Genomic DNA, 22921 nt, shown 5'->3' with positions numbered 1-22921 from the left:
ACAAATATGTTTTTCAATTAAATTTTCTTTTAAAAATTATATATTAAAAATCATTACATAAGACATATGTTATAAATTTATAATCAAACGCAGTATTGACTCATTTAAAAACAGATGCATGGTTTGATTAAAATATAACATAAATCCGCAAGAGTAATTTTTATCAGTATATTTAAAAAATATAAGATTAATTAAAATGATATTACTCTTTATACAATTAAGATATTATGTCTAGAGATTTTGCAAATGGTCAAAACTGGTTGTGATTTCTTAAAAAGATAACCCATCCAATGATCCAAAACCAAAAAATTCCAAAAAATCGTAGTGCCTTTCGAGCTTGAATTACCAAAATACCCCTATGATCTGTATGTTATTTCTTCATAAACCCTCCAAATTTTACTGCATTGACAAAATCCCACCTATAAATTATCATTAACTTAATAATTAATTAATATATATATATATATATATATATATATATATATATATATATATATATATATATATATACATTTTCAAGGCTCAAATGTGGGAACTTGGTGCACGGGGGTTAAAAGCGGTTGATTTACAAGTCTATTAACAACCCTACGATAAGGATCTTCCTCTCTCTTTTTAATCAAATAAGTCATACTCTTTTCCACTTCAGACTTTATCTCCATATACAACTCTTTTGCATTTTCTCTATCTTTCAACATCTTTTCTTTTCCCTTTGTTGTTATAGGCTTCCCAAATAAATAGTAGAATCGACCAGGTACCTTTGGTATGCATACCGGAAAAAATAAGTTCTGATTACCAACTTCTCCGTCCATTCCAGCCCTACAACCAGATCACATTAATTAATTGCCACCGTTAGCAAAAAAATAATAATAATAATAAAATAAAAAAAAATTACTTTAGAGTTGAAAGCAATGTGGGGATCAAAGGCGAAGTAAATTTTACCTTACATTAATAGCCTCTTCGTTTGCTTTTTTTATTTGATTGTTTAGGATAGGGATTTTCATCATATCTTCATTGTCAAGAACCAACTGAAAAAATTAAAATATTAGTGTTTGTTTATATGATTTTCTCTATTAAGTTGTATTATATATATATATATATATATATATATATATATATATATATATATATATATATATATATATATATATAGCTGAGTTATTGTGCGAACGAAAAAATATGTGAAAACTTGCAAACCATCCGTCCGCAGTTGAAAAACTATGCGCCCGCAGTCATATGGAATGCGGACGCAGATATGCATGCATGCATATGTATGGATCAGCACTGTGGACGTTGATATGCATTCATGCATCAGCAGTCATATGGAATGCGGATGCCGATATGTATACATATACATCAACAGTATATATATATATATATATATATATATATATATATATATATATATATATATATATATATATAAACATTTTAAAAAAAAATTGTCAAATCTTTTTTAGCCTAGATATGGCTTAGACGTAGCATTTCGTTAATATTTGTGGTTTTGAATTTGAAAAATGATATTCGGATTAGTAGTTCCAAGTGCGCACAAATATTTAAGTTCACAAAAGAACTTGCGTCTCTCTCTCTCTCTCTCTCTCTCTCTATATATATATATATATATATATATATATATATATATATATATATATATATATATACACACACACACAGAGAGAGAGGGGGGAGGGGAAAGAGATAGAGAGAGAGAGAGGGAGATTTTGCTAGCTTACCTCAGTAATATCATCTTCTCCGATAGTTCCAAATGGTATGATAGTAGCCCTTGACTTTGCGGCCATTCTTACAAATTCTTGTTTATCAGGCCAAAATAACTTGTATTGCTCACCCTGCCAAAATCACCATCTTAATGACCATTTTACCCTTACATTTCAACAAACAATTTTATAAACTCTAACCATTTAATTGAGACTAAATGACAATTTTATCCTTATATGGGTAAAGTGTTGAATACATATTATTTGTGTCTTTTCTAAACCGAATAAACATCTTAACAATACTAAATTACCATTTACCTTTACATTCCAACAAACAATTTTGACAATATTCGTCAATGAGACGAGTTGGGAAGAAAAAATGAGATGTAATTAACAGGTTAATGTCTAAATATATTAAGCTATGTGCTTTTGGCTTATGTCTACATAAAGTAAAAATGAAACAACCATATATAGTTGTCCAGATTAAGTGTTTAACCATTAAACAAATTAAGTCAACTAACCTTACGATGAAGAGCCTCACGTGCACCACCAGGGTAGAGTAATACAAAAGATTTTGTTGAAAGCAATTTGAAGAGATTGGTTGGTGTAACAGGAAGGGCACCAAAAACTTTCATCAAATCAACATATGAAATTTTAAGAAACTCATTTATAGAATTCGATGTAAAAAGTTCAGGGTGGGCCAAACCACGAACAATAACATTCTTTTCTCTTAAAAACTCTATAATAAGTGGTGCAAGTTCTAATCCCATGAGCATATGATAACCAACTAACAAAACAGGACCTTCATCTGGAATCCCACTAAGGCCTCTCACTATTCTTCCATCTTCTAAAGTTGAAAACATCACTGGACTTGTAGCAAATTGGAACCACCTGATTTTTATATTATGATGCAAGTAAAAACTTTGTGACATGTTTGTAAATAATAAAGAAATGGAGCATATTAATGTGGAATTAATTACATGTGTCCTGCAAGAGCATTTTTGTACTCTGACATGCTAGGTGGCAGATAGTCCCTTACAACATCATGTTTGCATGTTCTTCGATATTTTAAGCTTTGTTTAAGTATTGTTAACAGATTAATACCATCTTCCTGAAAAAACAAAATTGGATTTACGTAGTTATAAAAAATATCCAGAAAAATCTTAAAGAACTACAAAAAAATGATTAAGTACCAGTAAAAGAGCGTGACCATTGTCCTTAAAGTAACATATTTTGCTGTTTTGCAACGTTTTTGAAAGCCTTTGAGCTTCAATGCTACTCGGAAACATGTTATCTTTGCCACTAAAGTACAAATACATAATTCAAAATGTACACCATAATCGACATGCTTTTTATATTAATTAGAGTATGTGCATATGGATGTATAAGTATATTTTTTTAAAGAATAATAAAACTAACCTTGCAAGCACTAGCACTTCAGCTTTAACATCATGCAACCGAGAATTAGTGTAAGCAACACTAGATTTAAGTAATTTTAACTTCCATAGAAGTGTTGATCTTGGAATAATATCAGACAACCCCTAAAATCAAATAAAAAATAAACAGTAGCAAACTAGAAAAGTGATTAAACTAAGTGAATTATCAAATATGATGTATTGGTTGTTCCTTTTTGACTTAATGAGCATAATGGGTTAAGTATCTAATCTACAAAGTTATACATGGTTGTTTCTTTTTCACTTAATCTGGACATATTGAATTAATGGGTTAAGCAAGAAAATTTGGCTTAATGTATTCAGATACCAATCATTTACCTATTTTTCGTTCTTTTTCCTCCCAACTTATCTCATGTTAAAACTGATGAATATTCCAAAAACTATTTATTGATTGTAGGGGTAAAATGGTAATTTAGATAATCTATACCGAAAGGCGAGGAAGCAACATAGTAAGGTTGTCAGCTACTTTCCCAACATTTGGAGTAGGTGAGGCTTCAACAGTCACCATTGCCATCTTTATAGGATTACCTGATAGATCAACAAGATTTAATCATGTTGATAATTAACAATATTTAGAACTTAATAACATATTAACCATAACATCTAAAAGAAACAGATGATGTATGTACCCATGACAAAGCTAAGAATATAAGGGATTGTGACATGAAGTGTACTAGGCATGACCTCCAAGACAGAAAACATAAGCTGCAGTTGTGACCTGTCAAACGAAGTTGCTGAAATAGATAATTGAAATAAGTTGATACTAAAAACAATTTGTAGAAGATAGTTATATTGAAGGTGATTGTTTTTAGAACTAACATGGATTTGACACTATAACTACAAGATCTATAGTTGGATTACGTGCAGCAACTGCAAGAGCCAAACACCCTCCAAAAGAATCTCCAACAAGATATATTGGCCTATTTGGAAATAAATCATGCTCAAACCTCAAGGTGTCCTCCACAAATGTCATCAAATCTTCATATACAAAGTAAAATTTATATAATTATGAAGCCTTATGATGTATTTTCTACATATAGTTATATAAAGAAGAAAACATACGACCTTCAAATGGTGTTCGATCTTGAACTGGGATGTGCAAGCATCGAACTTCAAACACCCTGTAATCACAATATCACTTTATAATAAGCTAAAATATGTGTTAAATGATAATTAGGTACATGTCAATGTTAGCAAAAGACTTTACTAACTTTTTAAGAGACTTGTGGTGCAAAATTAAGCCCAAACCAAGACCATCAATCCCTACAGAAAATCATTAAGTTTAAACAAGTCAACTATCAAAATCCATACTATACATAAGTGTGTTTCCAAATACATAGAATTGTATACTACATTGAAGAAAGAAATGATCTTTGGTCGAACTAATCGTGATAGAACTAATTTCATGTGGGTAAGAAGAAGATGATATCATCATAGAAACCCACTATAAAAATGAAGACAACATACCTAAGGAACATTCTTTGTTTGTTCAAAATTAGTTACTCATTTTTCTCTATAATATATTACAAAAATGATGTATTATTGCAATAATTATTTTTTGTGAAAGTAATGTCCCATTTCTATACTTTGATTAGTTCATAGAATAGGTATTAATTGATTTTCAAGTCAGAATTGCTTTAGATTATATTAGAAATTTACCATTAACTATATTAAGGTCATAGTATTTCATAAAGTTTAATGTAATTTCCAAATGAAGACATACATTAATGTTGATGCCCAAAGGTAATATGTTGATCTGAGGAACCACGCGGAGAAACGTGTGCAACGAGTGTGATATTTGCTACATGGGTAATTTACTTTTAATTTGAAACCAAAATAATTTGGGTACGACACATGTGGAAATCATCAAATCCTTTGTACTCATACAAAACAATCCATTGAAGATTTGAAGTGCTTCATCACAAAATTTTTTAAGGATGTAATATTTTACATGCACATAAACAACCTAAAAACTAAACAACAACAATAATCGGTTTCCATAAAAATAGGTTAAAAGGAGGTAAGATGTAGGTAATCATGCCTCCACCTACGAGTGGAGAGACTGCTTCCCTACATGACCTCCAATATTAGAAACACAATTTCACAATGGTGTATAAAAGTGGTGGGGAAGGAAGCAGATACTAGTAATAGCGTTGAAGAGTAAATATTTAATAAAAATAACATGAGAGAAAAAAGAAACTAGGTCGTATGCAACTCCTCCTGATTTTAAGCCTCCACATCCTCATATTTGAGGTCTTATACTCCGTTAGAACCAAAACTTTCATGCCTAACCTAGCCCTATCTTCCCACTTCTGTTTCAAATGTCCTCTCCTCCTCATACCATCATACGTGACATTCTCCACCTTCCTTAAACAGTCGTCGGTTTCCTCGTGTAAACATGCACGAACTATACAATCTTACTTCCCTTAAATTTTGGTGATTAACATCACTTCCAACAAAAGTATTGTAACTGACTAACCGGTGACCAAAAAGCAAAGAATACTTGTATTTTCTTAATAAAAAAATACAAAGAGAACACACACATACACACACAACTTTGTATTAGGGGTGGAATTGGTACGGTACCAATTCATTTTTCTCTAAACCATGTACCGTACCAACTATAATTGGTATAAAAAAATTTCTACCGGTACCGTACCAAGTATACTTGATACCAATTTATTTGGCTACCAACATGTTTGGTTGGTACAAATTGGTAATTGTATATACCAACTTCTTTTAATTTTCTATTGTAACATTTAAAAATAAGCAAAGACATCGGGATTTTTATGTTTGGTATAGAAATTAGTTACGTAGTTCTTTTTGTTTACAAAAGAATTCTACTAAAATAAAGACATCGGGATTTTAATGTTTAGTATAGAAATTAGTTACGTAGTTCTTTTTGTTTACAAAAGAATTATACTAAAGTAACGCTGAAGTAACGTTTTAATTTTGTGCTTTAACGTGGTAATAACTATCGACTAATACAATCAAATGACTAATATAATGTTATTAAAACCGTAAACACTAAACACAATTAATAGTTGAAATATACGATTTCATTATATATATATATATATATATATATATATATATATATATATATATATATATATATAATAAATTGGTTGGTACGGTATTACCATGGTATTTAAATTTTTGTACCATTACCGTACCAACATTGATCAATTGGTACGGTACTACCAACCAAACATGTTGGCTACCAAATATATTGGCTACCAAGTTTATTGGTTCGGTTGGTAACATGTTGGTTGGTTTTCCGTGGTACAATTTTGCCAGCCCTACTTTGTATTATATATATATATATATATATATATATATATATATATATATATATATAGATCCGGTAAGAAATTTTTTTTCGTAGGAAGGTAAGAAGTTTTTTCTACATATTTTTTTGGCGAACAAAACAAATGAATCACTAGATGAATCAAAAATAACAAGATTCACAAAAAAATCCCAAAAAAACATCTCAATGATTCATTTATATAATGATTTTGTTGTTATTCACTAAAACTGTCATAAAAGTGAATTTTTTCTTAATTTACATAAAAATGAATCATGAATATGTTTTTTTTTTAATTTTTTCTTGTGAATCATCTTACTTATGAATCATTTAGTGATTCATTTTGTTTTTTCACTAAAATAATATGTAGAAAAATCTTTTTGCCTTCCTACCAAAATTTTCCTTCTTATTTGATCTTGACTCTATATCGGATATATATATATATATATATATATATATATATATATATATATATATATATAATGCTAAGAACCATCTTAAAATGAGAAATTTTTTTCTACACAACATTTTAAAAAAAAAATCATTATTTGCTTCTTCTAAGGAATTGCAAAAAAATTGAATATTTTTTGTACATTTACGCATATGCACATTTACAAAAAAATACTCAATTTTTTTGCAATGCTTTAGAAGAAGTAAATAATGATTTTTGTTTTTTTTTTGAAAAATGTTGTGTAGAAAAAAGTTATCATTTTAAGATGGTTCTTAGCATTATATATATATATATATATATATATATATATATATATATATATATATGTGTGTGTGTGTGTGTGTGTGTGACTAAAACTAAACCCTACGCCTGTTGGGCCAATTTTAGGCCTAACTAATATATACACTTCAACATTTCCTCTTAAGTTAGGCATGATATTAATCATGCACAATTTGTTACAAATGTAATTAACTCTACTCGCATGTAGCATTTTTGTGAACACATCAATTAGTTGACTCCTCATTCTTACATAGAAAGCTGTAACTATTCCATATTCTAAATTTGCTCGAGCAAAAAAAGAATCCAATTGTATGTGCTTTGTTCTCTCATGAAATACTAGATTGTTGGTGATATGAATGGAGGCCTCGTTATCAAACCATAAATTCATTGGTTTTGATCGAGAAAGCCCAATATCATCAAATAGATTATGTAACCATACAAGTTCGCAAGTCATCTTTGCCATAACTCTATACTCGGATTATGCATTCAAACCAGAGATGATATATATATGCTCAAGAATCATTTTATAATGATATTACCAATACCATATGATCATGTAGGGTCATACCAATAACAAGTAGACACAAGTTGAATATTTATAAGAATTTCTTGATAAATGTTAATAGATCTTGCAATTTTAATTGGAAATTAATATTTTATGAAAATAATATTTTCAATGAAGTATCAACATTTATCTCTCATAAGGTATGATATATAAATTCATGTACATCTTTTTGGACTATATGAATTTTGGATTTTAAATAAATGTACATAACTTGTAAAAGATATAAAGAATGTAAAAACTTTTATATTCTTCTTCTTCTTTTTTTTAAGCAAAACCATGAACACCCCTTAGTGGGACAAACTTTTGTGCTAGTTACTTCTTTTACTCAGAACACCATACTTTAGAATCATGGTGTCTCATAATCATTAAGTATAGGCATTAGAGGTCAGGGGTGTCTTAATGTGTTAAGACATAAAGGATAAATACTTGCTTAAAGGCTTTCATCCTCTTGCTTATTTCCTTAATGAAACTGCAGCTTTCACCTTCCCTCTCCTTTCTCTCATAAAGTGTTAAGATATTAAGAAATAACTTGATACTTGAACTCTCTTTTAAGAAAAATTATGACTTGTGCTTAAAAACTGAAGAGCCTAATATTGCAAGTAATGGATTGGCATCTAAAATGTTGCAGCTTGTTGGTGGACTTCTCTAAAGGAACTCTATTTTGTATTCTTTCCATCTCCATCAACTTCCAACCTCCCAAGAGGATTCAAAATCTTCAAAGTTTGTAATTTGTTAATCCTCATATGGTTGTGACTTAATCTTTAATGTTCATGCAAAATGATCATTTGTGAGAATAAAATAGTTTTATTTTATTCAAATTTATAATGCGTCCGTTGCCAATTTTGTCGTTTTAGAAACCGAAATTTTCAATTAATTCCATTAAGTGGTATCAGAGCCATCTTTGCATGTATGTTTAGATTATTTGATTATTTATGTAATCTTGGTTTTTTTGGTAAACATGGATTATTTTATTTTGTAAGAAAATGATCATATATGTTTTCTAAGATAATTTTAAAAGGTTTACATTTGTTTTTTTTTCTGTGACCAAAAGTTTACATGTAGTTTTTGGGTCATAAAGTTGTCTTAAAAAAAGAGTTTTTTTATATAAATTTTTATTTGTTGTGCAAAAATAAGCCATACACCCCTTGTGATGTTGGTTGTGTTGATTTATAAAATGATTGTAATATTTATTTATTCATATAGTATGTAATAATTAAATAGTTATTTTTCATCTTGTTTATTTTTATATAATAGATTAGTATTACCTATAATAATTTTTTATAATAATTTTTTTAACATGTAGGAGCTTGAAGACATCACTTTGAAGTTTTGGTCTTTAGGTCCCTTAAATGCACTTGACAGTTCTTATGATGACTCACAAAAATTATTGCTAGTTTATGGTTTGGTTTATGCACATTTGCATGTATGCAATGTTTATTTTTAATGTTGATATTATGAATGGTTGAAAATAGTATTTGCATGCTAGATAATATTTTGAACATTATAATCATAACATGGAATTTAAGTTTCATAATTTGACCTTGTAACATAAGATGGTATATTAGTTTTAAAATTAAAAGGAGTTTTATACTTTAAAACTCTATAACATAAAATTTTGAAGACTAAAATTAATAAGTTTAAAATAGTAATTTCAGAGACCTATCCAAACTCCAAACCTTCAATAATAAAAGGAAATTTTATTAAAAGGATTATAATACGTTCTTTAGCGCTCAATTGTTAAAACATTAATATAATATATTAATTTTAAAATTGATCATGTCCAAATAAATAATAAAAGTGGATTTTATTTATAAAGAATGTAATATGAAAAATGTGATTTTTTTCAATAAAGGTACAATTGTATTGATACGTGTAATATTCATGATATCATATGTATTAAAAACTAGAATTATAAAATATAGAAATCTCTTTTCAAAATGCAAACCATTTGTATTGTCTTTTAATAATCGAGGTGGTTTTGTGATTTCTAGTGGAATAAATGATAATCAACGACTAGTTATGCATCGATTCCACATGTCTTTCAAGTTGGATGATTTTATTGGGATTCTTTTACGATAAATGATACCTAAGCATTAGAGACTCGATGAATAGATGAGATCAAACATGTCAAATTAACAAAATTTTGTTAAGGATCCCATACCGCCTGGAATTATATTGGGATGTAATTGGTAATCGCTACCTACCATGTTGAATTAAGTAAATGGGATAAATGATACCTAACCATTTATTTGTTTCACTCCACCGATCTTAGACTTTAATAATTAATTAATATTATATAACCATAAAGTTATTAGAGATTTAAATATTGAAAATACTAAATGAATTTCGTTAAATTTTTTAGATGGCCCCAAATGGTAACCACCAAACCATAAACACCTTATCCCTACAATTCGTCTTAGATAAGGACAAGTTGTACCTTAACAACTTCCTAGCTTAGTACTGAAACTTGAGAACCGTTCTCAAGCATGAGAGGAAGTCATATGTACTTATCAAACCACTTCCCAATGAACATTCTTCACTTCTATGGACACTCATGAAGCTTGGTTGAAACATTTTAATGATTCAATCGACGTATCACGTCTTATGCTTGAATATATATAGCTTTGTATCTTCGGAGAGAACTGGAACATTTTAGCATATGACATGAGAACTCACTTGAAGAAAATGTTCCAAGAGAATGTGATGATCAACCGCTTCAAAACCATTCAGGCGTTACATGAGTGCCCAATGGAGGAAGGCCAAGATGTAAGCTTTCATATTCTTAGAATGAAAGTATATGTTGACTATTTGGATAAAATTGGATATCCTATTTCAGATGAGTTAGTCACAGGTTTGGTCCTCAACTTGTTGACCAAGTCATTTAATTTTTTTGTCAAGAGGTTGAACATTGACCACATGGTGCCCTTCATCTTAGAGTTACATGTGATGCTTAAGGTTTTCGTGAAGGCCCTTCCTAAAGTACCATGTACATGTGATGAATGTGGAACCATTAGTTATTGGAAAGGGAATTGTCCTACTTGCATTGAGAGATTTCTAACGAATAAGCCCAAGGTGGGTACTTTAGGTATTTATATGATAAAACTTTTATTTTTTTTATCTAAAACTTAAGCATTTGATGTTAAGTGTATGATTAACATTTATAAATGGGTTACAGATGTTTAGGAAATGTTAGCATGTGAGCAAAAGCAACTTGGCTCTCTATGTGAGAAAAGAAGCAAGAGTTGCGGACTAGAGCTTTTGGAGATAATAATTTATGTTTTAAACATAAAGGCTTGTATTGTATAACAATTATTGTTTTGATCAATGCATGTTTGGATGATCGATAATTTATCTAATCATTTTTCAAGACGATCATCTTCATATTCTGAAATGATTAATTCTATTTTGAGGATTCAACCTCTTAATGGAATTATAAAGTAAATATCAATGGTTTTCTAAACAATAGTTCTATACATAATAAAAACACCTTTAGACTCAAATATGATTTGAATCAAACTTATCTATGACATTGTCACCTTTAGAATATAAATAAGAGACACATATTCCAAATTCAAAGAATAGACTTTTAAAGGCAAATAAATGTAGTTTATTTGACTGTAACACCTAGTTTCATAATACTTCTAATTTCAGGATAACAGACCATAATTTGATCAAGTAGAGGTCTTGAGCTTCAAGGGAATAAAGTTTAAACCTTATTGGACGTTAAATATCGTGGGTCAAGTGATTTAAGTCTTAAATATTGATTTTGTGGTGGCCACAACATGGTGAAGGATGCACCACGACGTGGTCATAGCCAGAGGAAACGTGCATCATTCATGTGCACCATGACGTGGCATGATTCTGGCCACGACCAGAGTGCAAAACCCAAATTTTGAAGTTTTGGGTAAGATTTGCACATCCTCGGCCTCCATCACCTCCTTTTCGACCTAGAAGTACCCATATCCACGATTGTTGAGTTTTTTAAGTTTTGTGGTGATTTTTGGTGAGAATAAGAAGAATAATGCATCCATTGTGTGAAGATCCAACAAGCAACCCCCTCCTCCACTTTCTAGCTCATCTTCTAGACCCCTGTGAGTCTTCAAGTTCCAACCTTTATGTTCCATGCTTCTAGATCTAGGTTTATTTGTATTGTTCATCAAGAATGGTATAGTTTGAGTGGTTGGACTCCATAAAGTTGGCAACTTTATGGATCCTTGAGGTCCCCTTGTGGACATGTGTTCCAGATCTGAAGTTTAATAGAGTCTTGATGTTATGCATGGAGTTTTGGGTCTCATTTCCTCCATTTTTGACCTAGTTGGAGTTCAAGACATGCATGTCTATGAAGCACTGATTTTTATGACTTATTGGGAAAAAGAAAGCCTTTTGGAAAGTATGGATATGTAGCTTGAAGGATTAAGAGATTAATGCATTAAGTTGATCAGGACAGTTCCCACGACGTGGAGATTTAGCCTCCACGACGTGGTGTTCAGTGGCCTTCGTGACCGTTTTATCGTGAGGTCACCACGGCGTGGCATATGCTTAGCCACGACATGGTGACCAACTAATGGACTTTTGATCGTTGACTTTTGACTTTTTGACCAAGTTTGACCTTGGGTCAATTTGAGGGTTTTGGGATGTAGTTTAAGAATTGGTCCCTGATTGATGTATATGTGACCCGTAGTACCAGTTCTTGGATTGTGTGAGCTGTACAGTTATCTGCTAGACTGGGAGGTGAGTTTTTGCACTATACTTTGTATTGCAATATGTATCCTTGTATGTAGGATGGTGGTATGTTGTAGTGATATGTTTGATCGTTAGATTTGTTATGATTACGTGTACTGCTGGCCATTGTCCGTTTGTTTGTTGTTTGCATATGTTGACATATTGTGGCAGGGTTGAGGCGATCCTGCTTTATATTTTAGGCCAAGATACCCAGTCGGTCCAGTGTACTGTAGGCCTTGCGAGGAAATCCAGTCAGAATGTAAACCGGAGCAGTCCAGCTATTGTAGGCCTTACGAGGTGGTCCAGTAGACTCTAGGCTCAGTAGAACAGTCCAAGCATCTTTTAGGCCTCATGAGGCGGTCCAGGCAGACTGTAGGATCATGTGTGCATGCATTGTATGTGTATTGTTGTGTAGGGTATTTTAGGGGAACTCACTTAGTTGTGGCTTACAGTTATGGATTAAATGTTTTCTAGTACTTATCGGATGGCAAAGGTGGGACTATACACACGCACATCAACTGTTTTATGATTCAAGATTCTGCAATGTTTTCCTTATACTCTGATTTTTAATTATAAGCTATGAACGAATGGTTTTAACTTGGATGCATTTACAAAAATGGTTGTTTATTCTATTTGAAAATTTTAAAAAATTTACTATGGTTTTTGGAACGTTACATTGACATATGTGAATCTTAGTTAGGTTTGAAGAAGATTAATGTTATTTTCTCTAATAGTAGAGAAATGAATTTTGTTAGGAATCATACATAGTGATGTATGGCGTCCTTTCAAAAGAATTTCTATAAATAGTGCAAGATACCTCATTAACTTCATTAACAACTATAGTCGTAAGTATGTTTTATATGATAAAACATAAATATGAAACTTTTTAAATGTTCAAGTTGCTTCAATGTGAAGTTAAGAAGCTAGCCCATAGGACCATTAAAGGCCTTATAAATTATTAAGGGAGGAACAAAACCTTATTAGATATGGTTCACTCTGTGATGAATAGAAGTACTATTCCTTTATCATATTTTGAAGTTATGTCTTACTTACGGGCTCACTGCCATAACTATTGTATTGTTTTGATAGATTAGGATATGATATTTTCATTAATACTTGTTGTGTTATATATTAGCATGTTTGATCCATGAATAATCTAGTTAATCTAAAAGGTCTATAGTCGTTCTTAGTTCTGGAAACAACTATGAGGCAAGACTATATGAATTGGATTAGTTAATTCTCATATGACGAAAGTAGCAAAGTGTTGCAACCAAGTTCATAGTTACTTGTTAAAGAATAAGTATTAGACATGACCCATGTTCAAGATCACCTCATGGATCGATATCATGAGTGAATTTTATAAAGGTAATATATTTGTATCCTTAGATCGAGATACATATTTAGGACTTGAGTGTAGGAAATATTATGTGTTGATATGGTTAGACGTTGTTCTTTGACCAGAAAGTTATAAAGGCCATTATTAGGTATAATATGAGCTATAGAAGAGGCATACGTAGTCAAGATGGGAATTTTTCTTCTTATGTGTTGAGATTTAAACATATAAGGCGCGTTAGTAAAAGTTGAAAAAGAGATTAGATTGATTGCGATCCATATCTCATGTTCAACATGATGTTTGTGACAAGGGATAAGTGATTACTTACCGTATACATCAGTTGAATATGTGATCTTTTTGGCAATTAGATAGTGTTGAATGGAACCTCTTCGTGTGTTATTGGGGGAAGTGAAATGCTGATAGACGTTCACCACCATATATATCAATCTATAATGAATCTTATGAGTGGAAGATTGAATGATCTATATGCTCAAGAATCATTAGAATGATATTACCAATAACATATCATTCTATAGCATCATACCAATTAAATTAGACACAAATTGAAAATGTATAAGAATTTAATTCTTGATAAATGTTAATACCTCTTGCAATTTTAATTGGAAATTAATATTTTATGAAAATAATATTTCCGATAGAAGTATCAAAGTTTATATATCATAAGGCATGATATATAAAGTCACGTACATCTTTTTTGACTAAAAAGGTTTTGTCTTTTAAATAAATATACATAACTTATAAAAGATATGAATAATATTAAAACTTTTATATTCTTATTCTTTTTTGAAGAAAAACTGAGGACAAGCCTTAGAAGGGACAAACTTTTGTGTTGGTTACTTATTTCATCAAGAAAACCATACTTTAGAAGCATGGTGTCTAATAATCTTTTAAGTTTAAACATTACAGGTAAGGTGTGTCTTAAAGTGTTAAGACACAATGGATAGATACTTCTTAAAGGTGATTAACGAATTTCATCCTCTTGCTTCTTTCCTTGATGAAATCGTAGCTTGCACTCCCCCTCTCCTTTTTCTCTTAAAGTGTTAAGATACTAAGAAATATATTGATACTTGAACTCTCTTTTAAGACAAATTGTGATTTTTGCTTAAAAGCTTAAGAGCTTCATATTGTAGGTAATAGACTAGAAACTAAGGTGTTGTAACTTGTCGGTGGAATTCTCTAGAAGAACTTTATTTTGTGTTCTTGTCATATCCATAAACTTCCAACCTACCAAGAGAATTCAAAGTCTTCGAATGTTGTAAATTCTTAATCCTCCTATGGTTGTGATTTAATCTTTCATGTTCATGCAAAATGATCATTGGTGGGAATAAAATTGTGTTATGTTATTCTAATGCTTCTGTTGCCAACTTTGTTGTTTTAGAAAACAAATTTTTGAATAAATTCCAATATAACCTACATTCTATTTCTTACTCTTCCATAATCAAGATTACCTCCAACAAAGACACAATACTCGTTAACTAACTGCCTAGTTGTGGGGTCACCATTATAGTCAACATCTTTAAACCCTTTTACCACATGACAACCATGATTCTGATACAAATACCACGTCCTATAATACCTTTTAGATACTTTAAGATATGATTAACAACGTCCCAATGTACGACTCTTCATGAGGAAATAAATTGGCTCATAGCACTCACCGAAAAAGCAACGTCCGACCGACTATTCGTAAGATAATTTAACTTCCCAACAATTCTTCTATGGTTTTCCATATTATTAATTGGATCTCCATCATCGGCTTTTTATTTCACATTTGGTGTCATAAGAGAGTCACAAGGATTTGTATCAATCAAGCCTGATCCATTCAATACATCTAAACAATATTTTCATTAAGACAAACAAATATCTTTGCGAGTGTGAAAGACCTCAATGCCAAAAGAAAAACTCCCAAGGACCTAGGTCCTTTGTTTGAAGCTCAGATCCAATGAACTCCCTAAAAATCTTAATCCCTGTCTCATCACTCCTATTAATCACTATAGTATTAACATATACAACCAATAAAATGCAGCCAAAGTTGGATAAATCAAAGAAGACCGAATGATCGTATGAGTGTCTTTGTAACCCAAACTTAGTCACTACAGTACTAAATTACCCAAACAAATCACAAGGAGATTGTTTTAAATCATACAATCATTGTCTAGGTTTGTAGACTCTCCCACACCCCCTGAGCAACAAACCCAGGTGGTTGCTCCATGTAATCATCCTCGTGTAGATTACCATAAAGAAATGCATTTTTTACATCAATTTGATAAACTGCCCAAATATAAGTAGCAACTAGAGACACAAATAGGTGCATAAAGGATAATGTAGCTATATGAGAAAAGGTCTCAGAGTAATCCACTTCATAATTATGAGCATAACATTTGGCAACTAATCATGCCTTTAAACAAGCCATCGATCCATCTGGATTAACCTAAACAATAAACACCTATTTGCAACCAATTTCCTTTTCATTAACTAGTAACTTAGCTAAATTCCACAAGGGAATTCATTTTTTTAGTTATAACAGTACGACATCGAGGATAGGCCAAAAGTTCATGTGTCATTATGATCAAGGGAATTCATTCATGTGAAGTGGTCATCGGAAAGAAATGTATGTTATCCAAATAAATGACATCTCGTGAAACAATGTATTGATTGGGTGTATGAGAAAAGCACCTATAACCTTTTTGAATGCAAGAATATCCAAGGAAAACAAATTTTAGGGACTTGGGATCTAGTTTCCTGATCTGAGATCAAGAATCCCGAACAAAACAACTAAAAAGAAATACACAATATGGAACACAACCTCCAGTAATAACAGAGAGTATATGCTTAATGAGAAAGCGTGTTAGAGATCGTGCCAACCCAAAACGCATTTGAAATAATGGGGCCCAAGCTACTTCAAGATGGTGGTGATTTTATTTTTTCGTTCAGCAACTCCATTTTGGTCAGGTGTATCAACACGACGATTCATGAAGAATACATTGTTGAAGCATGTAAGACTAAAACATTTTAAAGGTATATTGTTTTTAATTATCATTATGCAAAGTTTTCACATAGACAATGATATGTGTTTTGATCTCAGCAACAAATGAACAAAAATAAGTGAATACATCGGAGCAATTTTTCATAGGATATAACAATAAAAAAATAATTGAATACATCGGTGCGATTTTTGTAGGATATAGCCCGTACAAAAAATAAGTGAATACATTGGAGAGATTTTACAAGCACCCCATACATTAGAGTAAACCAATTCAAATAAGGATATGACTCATTTATTAACTCTAGGGATCAAATGAACTCGTTGATATTTAGCAAACTATCATAACTCACAATTTAGGTATGATAGATGACCAAATTAGGAATATTATCTCTTCAAATTTGAAGAGATGGGTGACCTAAATGAAAATGTAATTTAAACAGAGATAATGACAATAATCCAAATAGGGATTTAGGTCTCTAAAGTTCAAATACATAACGTCCACCAGATTCTTATCCTCTATCAATTATTTACTTTGTTGAAAGATCTTGAAAAACAAAATAATCAGGAAAAATGTGACACTACAATTCAATCCATGAATAATTTCATTGACTGATAGCAAATTAAAAGAGAAATTAGGTAGGCTTAACACTAAAGATAATGTAATAGATAGGGTGAGATCAATGGTACTATATCCTATAACTTTAAGGGTAGACCCATCAACAATGGTAACATAGGATATAAACCTATGAGTATTACATATCATGTGATCTGAAGCACTAGAATCAATAACCCATTTGGACGCATAAGATAACAAACATTTACTATAGATGTTTGTCTCAGGAAAAATGGCATCCAACACATGTGAATATTTGTATCCCAAAATTTGAACACACACTTCCGAAGATATAGTAATAGAACCAGAACTAGGAACTACTTGACCACCCTTAGTCATTTTTTAATCTTTCTGGAAACTAGGTCGCAACTCCAAGCGGTTTCGATAACAAAATATGATCTTGGCAGAAGAAACAACACAATCACATGATTCCTAGGCCAGAAAACTTAGAATACAATGCACTCACATGGTGCTCGAATCAAAACTTAAAAATTAAATAGAAGAAAATGGCGTACTCATAGGGTGCCCTATACAAAAAATAGAAAATATGAATAAAGAATGTGTCTTGAATAGTAAACTCGATATAAATATTAATTCCGTTATAAACAATGTTCGTGATGAACAATAAGTCGGTCATGAACAATATGTAGAATGAACAATGGAACTGATGTGAACAATACTCAAGATGAATAGTGAATTAGCATGAACAATACTCATGACGAATAATAACTCACTCGGATGAACACTGCTTCCACACTCATAGGGTGCTCAACATAAATAACTCTTTAACCCAAAGATTGGCTCTAATACCATGTAATTAGTCACCATAATGCAAAGAATACTTGTGTATACTTGAGAAAAAAAATACGAAGTGAATACAAGATGAGGTTCAATAGAGAATCATAATTAACCAAGGAACCAATCTTTTTTTTCAACATTTAGAGCTTGTTTTTTTTTATAAATAAAAAAACTAAAAATATAGAAATTCATAACTCTTTATCCTTTTTCCAATGATATCAAATTCGATTAAAAAATGGTCAAATTCACAGTGTGAATCTGTGCAGATTCACAGTGTGAATCTGAATTCACACGGTGAACTCGAAAAATATATAATTTATTTTTTAGCATTCACAATGTGAAGTTATTAATTTAGAAATTTTTAGTTTTTTTTTCGATAAACAATAAACTCTAAAACTAGAAAAAAAAATTGGTTCCTTGGAGAACCAATAATTATGGTTTTCTATTGAAATATATATATATATATATATATATATATATATATATATATATATATATATATATATATATATATATATATATATATATATATATAGAGGCAAGAGAATAAGACTAAAACTAAACTCTACGAGCCATTTTGGATTATTTTAACACTGACTACCATATACACTTCAACATATATGATTGTAGTATTTGATATATTCTCCAACAAAGTTCTATCACGTGTCCATTACATTGTCCTCATTTCCATAATTTCCATATTCCTTACATTCTTCTTCTTAATAGACCAACATTCCAATCCATATAACATAACTAGCCTAACTACCATCCTAAGATTTTCCATTCAAGTTAAACTCGACCTTCCTATCACAAAAGACTCCTATACATGCCCTCCACTTTAATCATCATGCCTTAATATGGTAGGTAATGTTGTCCTTAACACCCTTTCCATGTAGATAATAGATACCAAGTACTTCAAACTTTCCTTTAGGTATAATACTAGATATGTACTTTTACTCCATCATTACGCGCCCTGATGGAATTGCACCAAAGATATTTCGTCTTAATTATGTTTATCCATAAACCCTTATCTTCTAACATCGATCTCCATAGACATAATCTAGCCTTCAGTTTTGTCCTAATACCAACCACCAACACAATGTCATAGAAAAAACATACACTGTGGCTTAGAGAAATCATGTCCATCATTAAAACAAAAATTTATGGCTAAGAGGCGATCCTTGATGTGATCTAATTCGATCAGGAAAAAGTCAATGTCAACGAATAGGCTACGGATACAACCACACACGTAGCATACTACTACAACTAGCAAATATTATGTATAGGCTATAGCTCTTATATACCTCCTTGTTACCCTTCTTGCTTCCAGGGATCCAAATCCCGTAGTACACCCTCGAATGCCTTCTCCAAACCAATGAGCATTATATATCCCAATTTTTCTCTAAAATGTGTACGAGGAGGTGAGCACGTTAGGCGTCGCTCTCCCATCCAATACATGGAATCGAACTGATTTTCTAATACAGTTGTTTCACATCACAACATGACCTCTAACATCCTCTCCCATAGTTTCATTGTGTTACTAAGAAGCTTTATACCTCAATAGTTGTTGGAGCTTTGGGCATATCCTTTGTTTGTATATTACTATCACAATACTAGATCTCCACTCCTATGATATCTTGTCGTCTTTAAAATGTTGAAAAGGTTCATCGGCCACCGAACTCTCTCTTTCCAAGGAACAGCCACACACTAATAGGGATTTGGTTTGGCCTTATGTCTTTGTCCCTTCCCAGCCTCCTTAATGCATTTTCACTTCCTCACTTTAATCTTTGGGTAGAAACATTCACCGTAAGTTTTTTGGAGTCTTTTGGAGTCTTTTAGTGCTCTCCACATTCCTATCCCTCACAAATGAAGTTGCCTTACCAAATAAAGACCGAAAGTAATTACCACATTTTCTTTGTATATCTTCATGTTTCAGTAAAACACGAGCATGTCAAAAGAAAGCTAAGAAGCAAGTATATATCAAGAAAAACATAAATAAAGTACGTAGTAGAGAAAAGTAGAAGACAAATTGTCAAAACAAATCATTTGAAGGGAGGGAGTTAAATATTTTATGTTTTATAACCATAGATATAAGAAATCCAAAATTTTGAAGTATTATGTCTATTTTTTTGCTTGAAAGCGTGGGTCTTGAAACAAGAATTTGTAATGACAAAATATGAGCCAAACTCTCTATAAGAAAGATGTGGGACCCATGCAAACGAGCATGCCACCCTTATCATTTTAATGTGATTTCGTTTTTTTAATTAGTATCCAAGCAGCACCCACCCCAGATTCCCAGAATGTGCAGATATTGGCCCTGTAACTCAAGCATCTTTCTTCATAAGTTTAATTTCCAAAATGGTTAACAAAGTTTACCTCTTTCTATCAGGAACAGATAGAATACATAACATGCATCATTGCCACCACTATACCAGTATTCTTATTGCAATCATGTACTTGCAACAATAAAGCCATTTGCCTTTCCAAACCAGGGCTAAATTAGGACGTATAACAGAGAACTATATGTACGTGTGTATACTGAATCTGCTGAAGAGAAAAATGACATTACCTGGCAAAAACAGAAGAACGGGTGAATTGGGTAAAGGACTTTCATTCCCATCTGCAACAACAGGGCAAAACCATCTGGGAGGTCCACCATCGGGTTTAATGATGTCTTTGGCTAAATCAAGGTAATCTTTCACACTCTGAGTTCCATAGCCATCATCCCACAAAGGTTCCAGTTTTTCTTCTTTCCATCTACTCTTGTCATCAATAACATTTGAACCAAGTATCTCCTTCCTTTCAACATCATTCAAAGACCCAACTCTCTTATTTAAAGAAACTCCCTGTACTTTAACTGAATCTGCAGACTTCTCAAGAGATGAATCTGCTGCTGTTTTAGTGCACTTAACTGAAACTCGGGAGGATGGATTCTTGTAATAACCTGATTTCAAAGCAAAACATGGTGACAAATTCACAACTGAAGTTGTAGCTTCTACAAACATGTCTTTAGACCAGATTCAAATTTGGTTTATTGTATCACAATTTGCTATAACCACTTGCAGTTTGCATTAAAGATTGAGGGTTGTAGCTTCAGCAAGAATGGCTCAAAAACAGTTACCAGTTTTGTATCAAGCGAATGGTGAAAACCCATACCAGGACAACGAAACGTAACGTGAGGTTTTTGAACAAAAATAGAAAGCAGAAGGTGAGTGGGTGTACGAGTACCAAACAGAAAGCTTCCACATGCAACAATTGTTAACACCAAGGAAAGTGGTAGAGATAGAATCCTAGAAAGGGAATGATGCGCAAGTACAGCGGAGAATATGTATTTCGTACTTTAATGTTAGTCTTAATGCAGTTTAAATTTGGCGTACCTAAGTGTATGCTTGATTGATTTTGAAATGGGACAGTTAACTACCATGATAAAAGTGAATTCTTTTTTATTAGACTATTTGGTTAGTATATTTGGAATATTGATTTGAATAAAACCAAAATTAATATGTTAGATTGGTTTTGGATATGTTAAAAAACCAATTAGTCCCAAAAAACCGAATAAAACTTTGATATTTATATATTTATATTATTTATCTTTTATATAAATCTTTATATTTATTATTTGTAAGTTATATCTTAAATACTACTATATAGTAATTAATGGACTTCGCTTATTTTTTCTTTAAATCATGCATAATGCAACAAAATATCAAAACCCTCGAGTAAACCTTTTAACAATTAATGGGAAAAAAATCAAATGTCAAAGGAAATCAAACGCTTACCTTATGTCTATCAAAACAACTCCAACAAGCCGGTAACACACCAGCCACCAGCCAAGCAAAAAGCATATGAAATTTTGAATCATTGATTAATTCGGTGCTTCCTTTGGTCGTCGATTGATTCAGTCGTGTATATTATGTTCGTGTGTTTTGCAATTTCGTGTTATGACCATTGATTAGTAAGTAAGATTACATAAGCTAACGTTTGACATAATTTTGTTTTTTTATTTATTTATGCATGTATAATAACCAAAATGAATCAAGAACCAAGTTCAATCAAAGATATGCAACAAGAAGTCCAGATAAACCATCAAAAGATAGAATAAAAAGAAAGTGAATGAAACAAAGATCAAGTGGTTGGGATTATTTGTTAAGTATACCAAAAAATATGGTTTTCACACAAGCAAGATGTAAGTATTGTCCTAATAAAACTTTTTCTTGTGATAGTACAACCAATGGAACCTCTGGTTTTCTTAAGCATTCTAAGGCATGTCCCAATAAACCCGATCATGCTGCCCAACATACTTTATTAAAATTCCACTCTTATACCATGAGTGGAAAAGAAGGAGAATGTTCACTTTCATATTGGAGATACAACACATGCTAATCATGGACGAGCAATCATTCTTATTTGTTTAGAAAGGGGGATTTAGACATTTCATGTCAATTGCTTACCCTAGATTTCAATTTCCTTTCAGATATACCTAGATGAAAGAAAGAAATTACAAGAATGGTTTGCTAGGAATGGCCGGCGTGCATCTCACCACTATACTTGGATTTCATTATACAGGGTGAACTACATGCGTCTTAAAGCACATTTTATTGATCATGAATGGAATTTACGCAAGAAGGTTTTGAATCTTGTCCCATATCGAGTCACAAAGGGAGTCAAATTGGATAGAAG

The 22921-nt window shown here is 31.6% G+C and overlaps 1 protein-coding gene across 1 annotated transcript; it reads right to left on the bottom strand.

The window, feature by feature from the left end:
* Positions 1-505: 505 nt before the first annotated feature.
* On the bottom strand, positions 506-21526 carry LOC145159848 (phytyl ester synthase 1, chloroplastic-like). Its single transcript, XM_079078893.1, has 13 exons — positions 20811-21526; positions 4378-4429; positions 4232-4287; positions 3986-4144; positions 3796-3900; positions 3594-3694; positions 3132-3253; positions 2906-3014; positions 2693-2823; positions 2234-2603; positions 1731-1844; positions 940-1025; positions 506-816 (listed from the first exon to the last, which is right to left on the bottom strand). The coding sequence occupies exons 1-13, from the start codon at positions 21244-21246 to the stop codon at positions 516-518; spliced, it is 2142 nt and encodes a 713-aa protein (XP_078935019.1). The 5' UTR covers positions 21247-21526; the 3' UTR covers positions 506-515.
* Positions 21527-22921: the final 1395 nt, after the last annotated feature.

This window comes from Lactuca virosa, chromosome 2 (genome assembly GCF_052849685.1).
Source record: "Lactuca virosa cultivar CGN04683 chromosome 2, Lactuca_virosa_CGN04683_v6, whole genome shotgun sequence".
NCBI lineage: Eukaryota > Viridiplantae > Streptophyta > Magnoliopsida > Asterales > Asteraceae > Lactuca > Lactuca virosa.
Note: the sequence above shows the minus strand (reverse complement) of the source record. Positions and strands in the feature narration are given on the sequence as shown.